Source organism: Haliotis rufescens, unplaced genomic scaffold (assembly GCF_023055435.1).
Source record: "Haliotis rufescens isolate VD_foot unplaced genomic scaffold, xgHalRufe1.0.p SCAF_1, whole genome shotgun sequence".
Lineage (NCBI taxonomy): Eukaryota > Metazoa > Mollusca > Gastropoda > Lepetellida > Haliotidae > Haliotis > Haliotis rufescens.
Window position 1 is genome coordinate 51,738,774 of NW_025963779.1, and position 10,313 is coordinate 51,749,086.

The 10,313-nt window shown below is 40.4% G+C and overlaps 1 protein-coding gene across 1 annotated transcript; it reads right to left on the minus strand.

Moving 5' to 3' along the window:
- Positions 1 to 993: 993 nt before the first annotated feature.
- LOC124131344 (la-related protein 6-like) lies at positions 994 to 4,352 on the minus strand. Its single transcript, XM_046494563.2, has one exon. It carries the CDS (start codon positions 3,432 to 3,434, stop codon positions 1,899 to 1,901), a length of 1,536 nt encoding a protein of 511 aa, XP_046350519.2. The 5' UTR covers positions 3,435 to 4,352; the 3' UTR covers positions 994 to 1,898.
- Positions 4,353 to 10,313: the final 5,961 nt, after the last annotated feature.

A 10,313-nucleotide genomic window follows, 5' to 3' on the forward strand; every position in this document is an offset into this window, starting at 1 on the left:
CCCAATCACTTGATTGACCAGTGGTTGATAGCACGGGAACATTTCCCATTGTCAGGTGTGTGTTTGTTTTTTAACCCAGCAGTCAGCAATATTCCAGCTACACAGCTACAAACAAAGTCTGGACCATTTCTAACCTGACACATATAATGAACTGTTATTTTGGTCCAAGCCATCTGCTGTATATATATATATATATTCATAACGAACTATGGTTATGATATACTAAAATTTATGGTCCCTTTTAGTCAGTTATAACCGTAGTTTACTGTAATGAGGTTTTGGAAAACAACTACAAGTGCTTAAACTATTTCAACTAACAAGACTATATCTATTGACTAATGCTAATGGCAGTATCAGTCCCTATCTCTCAAAACAAACGTGGTTCACACAATAACTAAAATTATCTCACCCCCCTTAACACCAACTATCTCGATCGTTTGAGTTGGTTGTTTTAATGCCGCATTTCAGTCCTGTTCTATGAACATCACTGCGGGGAACATCACTGCGTGGAACATCAGAAATGGGCTTCACACATTGTACCCATGTCGGGAATAGAACCCGGTTTTTCAGAGTGAGAATGTGTTAAACACTAGTGAGTGAGTATGGTTTTACGCCGCTTTTAGCAATATTCCAGCAATATCACGGCAGGGGACACCAGAAATGGGCTTCACACATTGTACCCATGTCGGGAATAGAACCCGGTTTTTCAGAGTGAGAATGTGTTAAACACCAGTGAGTGATTGAGTGAGTATGGTTTTACGCCGCTTTTAGCAATATTCCAGCAATATCACGGCGGGGGACACCAGAAATGTACACATTGTACCCATGTCGGGAATCAAACCGGGGTTTTTGGCATGACGAGCGAACGCTTTAACCACTAGGCTGACCCACTGCCTCCCAATATATATTAACACCACTGAAATGCACAACGTGTTGTAATAACTGGTAAAATTCTTAGTTTTACAGGCACTTGAAAAATAACAAAAAAGGACATTACTGACAAAATATCAACCACTGGCATTTTAATAAACGTAACAATCTTAACGATATACAAAACACTAAAATAACTTAAGATGACATTTTTGCATATAAATATTCGAAAAAAGACAAAAGAAATCAGTGGAATGTTCCTCCAATCTGGACCAGTTTCACTGGAACAATCCTCCTCCAAATGATACCTGTGCTGCTTCGGCAGCGATGGTATTCCAAAACATCTATGAACACATGAATATTTACAAATGTATGGATGAAAGATGTTTGCCCACTGCTCAATCATTAACATCGCTAAAATGATGCTGTTCGTATATCAAAAGTACACTAAAAGTATACTAAAACATTCAGTAAAAAAAAAAATGCCTTGCTTCTAATGGGCGGGTCTATTCATAAATGCCATTGGTAATCTCCATTGACGAAACATCTGAAATGAACACAATCTATTTTTTGAACATTTGAGCACTGCATGGAAGATTGATGCAAAGTTGTACACCTCTTTGCATTGCACAAATAATACTCATACAAAACAGAATTGATTTATCATAAAAAAAAATAAAAAATAAACACTAAGCACTTAGACAATTTCGAGCAATACTCGTGAAAATATTTTATAAATATACCAGTTTGATTACTCAACGATTTCATGAACCAGTCAGAAATATAAGTTACAAAGATCAATTCTGAAGGAAATATCTATCTAAACACTTAAATATACTATTCTTACAGAAGTATATTAAGTCACAGACTTGTCATCAATACAGTCTTGAGATGCACTTATTAACATTTAACAAATTTATATAAATAAAGTACAATCTTCAAATGTTCAATTCACCAATACACATTTAATGTAGTTTGACAGATGCAAAAGAACAGACAGTTCAGCATTATCCATGATCAGTTCTATCTCAGGACACTGTGTTACTTCTTGGCTTTCCTCGACCAATTCCACCATAGAACCCATGTGAGCCATCTGGTCCCTTGGGGTGACGATATACCCCTTCCATGTCCAGCATTTTGGGGGTGATTCCCATGGCAAAGGTACCATCTGGGTTCCTGCGGCCTAGTCGAGGACTTCCAACTGGACTGCGATCCTGGAGCTCTTGTGCTGCTTTCAATCTCCGTTGAACCCATGGGCTAGTCGGGGTACTTTCGCCTCCTGAGGAGTTTTCAAACCTTTTGCGAGACATTTCTGGACTACTTCTAGGACTCAATCGGTTGTCTCCTGGACTTAGCTCAGCCAATGGAGATTTGCCGTGACTTCCTCGGCCTCTTCGTTGACATCGTGGACTAGACAAGGGACTAGTTTTAGGTGTGGTACGGGGAGAGGTTCGTGGAGAGTGATTTGGACTGAGGTGGTTAGGGTCAAGGTCTTTAATCTTTGGACTGAGCCTCTGAGGTTTGCAGGGCCCCTCCCCTTCGGAGCCACTACTGTGACATGAGGATTCATTTTCGCCAGCAATTTCTTCCAGCCTGGTCTTCTTTTTCTTCCCACCCCTCCTGCGCTTCTTTTTCTCATCCTTTCCTTCATCTGGTGAAATTTCATCCTTATCATTTTTATCATCATTTTTCTTCTTATTTGTTCTCTTTGGGGGTGCCAACATTACAATCCGCATGCCCTTTCTCCAGTCACTAGTGTCGTTCATTTCCACACAGGCCTTTTTGGCATGCTCGTGTCTCTCGAACTCAACCACCGCACAGACTGTTGTTCCAATTTCGGGATGTTTGGCTGAATGTTTTTTCACATCTGGGGGAATGGTCTTCCCTGGACGAAGTACACGAATCAACACTACCTCTCCACATTTGGAAAAAATCTCAGCAACTGTCTCTATCGTGGGGTTTTCTGTGGGCAAGTTGACAGCCACGACTGTCCTCGAAGGAGTGGTTTCGTCATATTCCGGGAGGGGCTCCACACGACGAACCTTCGTTCCTTCCTCGTTAACTTCTAATTTATCAGAATGCCTCAAACTGTACGCAACAACACGATAATCTTTCGTCAGGGACTTTAACTTCTTGAATGATGTAATGAGCTTTAAGCTTACATACCCCAGTTTGTTCCTTCGAACATGTTTCAGTAGAAAAGCGTCTTTCAATATGTTGACATCACAGAAATAGAATTCCACCTGTTTAATTATTTTTTCCTTCAGTTCATCGTCCGGAGCCTCAAACTTGGGTTGGTCGCACTCATCGGACCCGTGACTCCCTCCGTCCTCCTCGCTTGTGTAGGTAAAACTGCTGCTACTGCCACCGTCTTCCTCTTTCAACTGTTCGATACGTTCAACTCGAAGGGTTGGAGTCGGCACACGAACTATCACTTCTGAGTCGTTCGTTTCGCGTCCCATGTTTTCCTCGTGGTCGGAAGACGGACCCACTGACTCGATATTCACAATTACCTTCGTCTCCTCGGCAGGAGTTGGTGCCTCAGTGGTTGTATCGTCGCTCATTTCTGCCTTGGTAACACACCAGGACACTCAAAACCGTGTGGGTTGATTTACCTGGGTCTATATACCGCTCAAGACAGAAACTTCTGGCTTCCCAACTCACCGCCACACTCTCGCACTGACTGCTGTTGTGTGCCGACTGTCTCGATGTGATCCCTGCTATTTTTAGATAAGTGACGTCACTGCGTGGTATTTGCAAAACACGTGGGGTTGTTTCTCGTGACGTAGGCGGATAGCTGTGTGTAAACAAAGTCAACAAGCATAACAATAATCATGTTTGAAAGACGGCGGATTTATCAAATACCATTATAATCATCATTCGTTTAGATCGGACCACTAACTACACGAGTTATTAGTGACTCTTGAGGTTTTATAGACGGCACATATGGCTCACTCGAGATAGAAACCCAACTCGATCCTGCCACGTCAGCGCGTTTGTCATTCATCTTTGAGAATGACACGCGGCTTCTGATGATAAAGAGGAACCGCTTGCGTCATGTTGGGGAAACCCTTCAAACACGAAAAGACAACCATAACGTATATATCGTTATAAACGGTGTATAAAATTCAGAATGTGACCGTAACTAGAAATATATCCTTGACAGATGAATAGTGTTTTTATTCATACGCAGTTTCGTGGACAGGACATTATAAAATATTTAAATAACATAATCTTTATCTCAATTAACTTAATCGTATTCACAACACCAACTGTGTGTTCATAGTGTCAATCAGCTTTCGACAAAATGGATAGAATTGACTAAAAAATAGAATATATTCCATAAATACAGGAAATAAGGGAAAAGGTACTTCCTGTTTTTTGAAACCCCACGAGATGACACCTCATTGCGTACATCTGTGTAATTATTTCTGCGGTCATTGTTGCACCTCTCCAGGAAACTCAGGTGTATATCGGTTCCTCTTCCCACGTTTCTTCTGATATAAAATCCCCATTAACACGTTATCAGCAGAGGAGGACCTGATTGGTCGAACAGGTCTTCCTGTTATAATATACGCGCCTGGTTAACAACACCGACCAATATTATCATCAATATGAAATATGTTTCAAATTTAATCCTTTCATAATTTGACTGAAGAACAATTTATGCCACACATATCAATATGCATTTGTACAAAAATACTATTTACAAAACAAACAAAAACGATGTTTGACCCTGAAGGTCACTCTCTTATACCTCATTATTTTAAAAGAAATTAGATCGGATGGTCAGGTTTATATTTAATTCTTACTTGGTTTAATTTAGATAACGTTCCTGGCACCTCTTCACGGGGCACATTAAAACCTGTAACTTGAATGGGGAATTAGAATACGAAAACAGTATGATCGGTTTTTTGGTAACCAGATTGCGAAGAGCCTATTTTTAAATGGTATTCAAACATAAACAATTTTAAAATGGATACTGTTGCCTTCATATTATTTGCAAGAATCCACGTAGTCGGTTATGATGACACATATCCTTGTCACAGACTACAATATACCCCGCACCTCATTTCGATCGGCTCATAAATCTCATGTCAAGCATGGAGTAGTACGTACAGGAGTATGATGGGATCATATTCTATCCCGAACCCCCAACTGAATGGTGTTCCCCGTATTTCAGGTGTGACAGTCACCTACTATGAACCAGTTTATTACTTTTAAGAGTGAACATAGTGTGGGTGTTCAGCAATGTACTCCCGGATTTCCACTGATCCAGTAAAACTACCCGTAAAGGCATTGGCAACCCTCTGAGACATACGTGTCAGTACGAGACGATACATGTGGCATTTATGACTCAGTATTTTATTGCTCATAACTCATAGTAATCTCAACCGGGTTATCGTAAAAAACACACTAAAAAACCCAAACAAACAAAAAACTGCTTGTACATTATGTTCGACCTTTGACAGGAGCCAAAGCTTTGGTGTGCTGTTTCGAAACTCCACGTGAAATGGAAGTATTTAGATTGTCATTTTAACCAAAGATGAAATTTAATCGAGTTTGCAAATAGAAACACGAAATCATTGAAATATACCAATGCTTTTGTATGGTGTCGACTTTGTCAGTGGCTAAACGTCAAAACCCACGGACCATTTTCACGTAACAATAGTTTCGAAATCGCTATTCAACCAATCAGAGGAAGTAAGTTCTACAACGGCTAATCAAATGCCAGTAAACGCGGAAATACCCACAATTCATTTACGTGTCAGATAATAACCACCGATCTCTGTACCCATTTGGTGATACAAAGAGACAAAACAACAAGATGGTGAATAACGGATGTTCTGTCTCGAGTGAATGAATGCCATAAGCCTCAAAGTTTGGGCAAGGGACTCACAGCATTCATTCACGAATCACAGATAATCCGTAAAATTTCCTAGTCTCAAGTAGTATATTTTCTATATACTAGTCTTGTTTAAGTTTGGGGAAGAAAATAAAGAGATACGCCTCACCCCTACATATGGTCAACCTTTTGTTAATTCTACCATGGCATTTTAGAACCAAGCTTTCTGATTGGTCCATCAGCGGTATCAAATCTACGTTAGACCGCATTTCCTTAAACGTACATTTATTCAGAAGCACTTCTTTCGTAAACCTGCTCGTTTGGCAATTTCGAATAGTGGTCTTTCTTCTTTACCATTGCTAAATAATATGTTTTGGTTCCTACATTATTAACAGTTAGTGCGTAAATGTATTTCAGTCGGAAAACCTGACAAACAAATACTTAGAGCGACTATTGTAGATGGTGCAGTGATGACTCCACACTAGGTTGACCGCAAGGAGCTCTGGGTAGGAGAATGGGTATTGTAAAATTCAGTAACATCAACACGTACCGTGACGTCATTTCTGCCGCGTCACAATGCATAGACTTCTATAGACCTTTATGACGTCACAAAAGAGGTGCGTACTTCAGAACCAAAACATTACAAAATAACATGATTTTATTGTGTCTCACTGAAGTGGTTCAAGTATTCAGCTGTCGAGTCTACGTTCGACAACTCTGTATTGAAATCACCGTAGGTGTATCTCCAAAAGCGGACGTGTTAGGATTTTTTTAATCAATGAATGACGTCAAATAGTAGTGTCCTTATCGACGAAGAAATTGTCACCATATTACAGAGAATCGCCAAATAACACTAAGCTGGTTCCCGACTATCTCTGCGCGTCCTCAACTTGTGATACGAGACGGGCCCAGCTTATTAATTGCGCATGACCTTTATTAGTCGATCTTTCTACACTTGTGGGCAGAGGGCAGATCATATCATATTCTAGAGTGTGAGTGTGCATTTTTGTTAGATTTGGCTAAAGGGTAGTAGTAGAGAGAGAATATTTTTTTCTGTCATGCATATTTTGTCTCTGAATTATTTTGTGATTTTCTGGCCATTCAGCAAACAAATATTTTTTGTGTGAAACCTTGGGGCAAATTAGTTTTCCCAACCCAACCTTGTACCCTAGAATATCAAATGGTCCATTTGTTTTGTCTTCTTTCATGTCTATAATTCTGTAATTCGCATGTTGCCTCATGCGATTAAAACTTTTTGTTTATTGAAATCACGTATGCTTACAAACTCCTGCTATGTGAATTACACGTAAGCAAGTTTAAGTTGAAATTGTTTATATCCGTGGTAAATGTACCAGTAATTGCTGCCATATAACAACTCTTTTGCACATGCCACGCGGATGCCCGTGGCTTGACGCATTAGGAAATCAAAACTTTTTAACTCAGTTCACACCACTTTATAAAAGTCGTTTAGTACACATCCTACATCGTTCAACGCCATCAGGGTATGGCGACACAGGAAAAACTCTAACATTTACTTTGACATTTTAGAAGAAGTGTATGCGTTTAATCAATTTCATAGTGTGAAATTGTGTATGGTATCCGCGTAATTGCTCTACGTTGCTAGGTTCGCCACGAGGCATGTCTTTCACACTAGGCACCTGGCAGAAATACAACACCAGCCGCGTGTCCCGTGAAAGTGATGACTAACGGGGCACTGGCAAGTTTGTTTGATCCGAGTCATGTCAAGCATGACTCGTGTGATTGACGACAGTTTGTCAGGTGCTATGTACAAGTGTATTAACAAAGTGTTTCGAAATTCGTATTGCAACGGATTAATGGTTATCTCCAAAAAAACTAATTAGGTCCTGTAGATATTTATACTTCCTAAGGTATCTAAATTAGGAAATGAGAATAAAGAATAATTTTGGACTGATCCATTCCTGAATTAGGTGTGACCAGCATGCATAATGTAATGAAAATCAGTTTCTGGTCTGCATTTTGGAAGTTCTGCGTTTTGAGGGGTCCGCGTTTTGGGAGGATACTCTCCTACGAGGAGGACTAGCTGGTGCGCACAAGTTGTTCAAATCACGTTGGTTTAAATAATTATACAAACGTACCTAATTACGTGTATGTCTGTATGTCTGTCTGTATGTCTGTCTGTCTGTATGTATACGTGTGATGTTCGTTCCTGGTGTCTCCCGTCGTGATATAGCTTGGGTATTACTTAAAGCAGTATAAACCCCGACCCAATCCCTATAATCAACTTGAGATTACTGTGTTGATTTCGTGGATCGATACTGATGATGTCAATCACTGTATTGTCTGGTCCAGATTCGATTATTTACAGACCGCCGTCATGTAGCTGGAAAACTGCTGAGTGCGGCGTTAAACAACAAACAAACAAATGAAAAATGTAAACATGCAGTCTACGTATGTGGCCTCTTTCACAGTCCCTAAACCATCTTATTTCCCCTTCCTCCCTACCCTTATGGTAATGCTAGAGCCCTCAATGAAGAAAGTCTAGATTTACATACAACACACAGATTCAGGAATCTTCCATCTCACTGGGGTTCCCTTCCAATTAAAATGTAGTTGTTTGTTTCAATCAAAATTATATTTTTTCAGAGACTAAGCGTTAGTCTATCTTCGAACGAAACGCACTTGTGTAAAAATGAAAACATAAACTAATTAACATGCAAAACGTGTTAACAGAAACAGGGTCGGGTCTTTTTAAGTTGGCCCAGGGGAAGGGTGGGGTAAGTACAGAGACGCTGGCAACAGACTTTGTGCTGTATGAACCGCCACAGAAGAAAAGGCGTTTTGTTAGCAATGGCCAAACTCGCATGCATGTATTCAAGGTTTGCTTGTATACGCCAATCGTTGTCAAGGCCAACATAAGCTTAGGGTATAGACGCCAGATAACGCAGTAGCACTACGAAGCAGGGCAAACAACTTAACTTTATACCTGTTGACATTGAAGACAACGACCTATGCTTAATCAGTGCTGGTAATTACAAATGTCGGAGTTGTCAACTACTGTTTCCACGAGCCCACGCGACGGATATGAACACATGCACATTTCACAAAATGAGCTGTTGTTTATCAGTGGAATGGTCCGCCTACACTTTGGCTTAGGCCTATTTATCTTATCTTATAACTTTGTGAATTGTATCAAATATATCGTGACTGACCACCAAACGGGGGATTTTTATACTGTTTCTATTATGTGTTTGTTGTTCACATATATAACCAGCAACATTACTGCACAGCATGGGTTGCAGGCATGCACATGGTGAATGGTATTAGGATTTTCCACAGGCAATCATGCATAAATAGGTACTTATGGGAAAAAATAATTTGTCCTCAGGTTTTACAAACCAAATATAGCAGACTACTGTTATAACGAACTAAGATTATAACGAACTCAAGGGGACCACTAATTTTGGGTATAACCGTAGTTCATTAAAAGCATATACAGCATATATGTAGCAAGTGGCCGGGACAAAAACAGTTCGTTATAAGCGTGTTCGTTATAAACGCATTTTACTATATTTTGTTTTTAAAACCGACGAGTTATTTTTCCCCAGGATTGCCATTAATTGTAATTCAATGAACATGCTGGATGCTCGGAGAAATGGGAGTGAAATTGCTCCCCCCCCCCCTTCTTGAGAATGAATCGTATGTCTTGGGGCGACGCAAACTGAAAACTATCCCGCCTCAAACAAAGCTCCTATGTTCGACCCTCGATCCCCACCCCTCACCAGAATATTAAACGGTTGGCGCCTTACTGACCCTAGACTGATGTACTGCGAACACGATCTGCCCCAGAATTCCCACGGTTTTATACCTACATGAGTTTCTGTGTGTGTTTATAATTATAGTTGGCAATTGTAGAATTAAAATTCAGTGTCACATACATGTATGTATCAGGTGAGGTGAAAAAGGGTTTAACTTCGCGTTCAAGATTATTGCACTTATGTAGCGACGTGCATGCACGTGTCTGTGTGTGTGCTTGAACAAGTCCTGACTAATGACGATTTTATAGTGCTAGCCCACTGAGATACCATGCCGCAGTTTAACATGAAAAACCCACTAAGACACAGTATACTGACTTCGAGCCGACCAGTCCTTGTTTTAGTCCTTCATTGCCGAGCACCAGGCAGGGTAGCAACAAGTACCGTATGTTTTAACGTCTTTTGGTATGACGCGGCCGGGGATCGAACCCACAACGTTCCGCTCTCCAGGCAGACGCACTACCACGGAGGCGGTCCATACATGGAGAACAGTTCTTGTAAATGCCATGTATAATGAGACGACAGAGTGGCATCGTATCCCCAAGATCTTTTCAGACCCGACTATTGGAATTGATGCAATGTGGGCCATTGCATGGCTATTTTGTCAACTTATGATAACATAACGCGAAGTTTCCGGGCTATAGTAGACTAACGATCAGTCTCTGAACATACATAATTTTTCCCTGGAAATATATACTTTGATAGAAACAACTAACTCCATTTAAATTCGAAAGCAGCCCCAGTGAGATGGGGGATACTGGGGAAGATCTAGACTTGCTTTGTTTCGGGCTATATCATTATAG

What these genes read in the sequence shown, in the direction of transcription:
- LOC124131344 (XM_046494563.2), bottom strand. Translation starts at nt 3,434, where the DNA reads ATGAGCGACGATACAACCACTGAGGCACCAACTCCTGCCGAGGAGACG.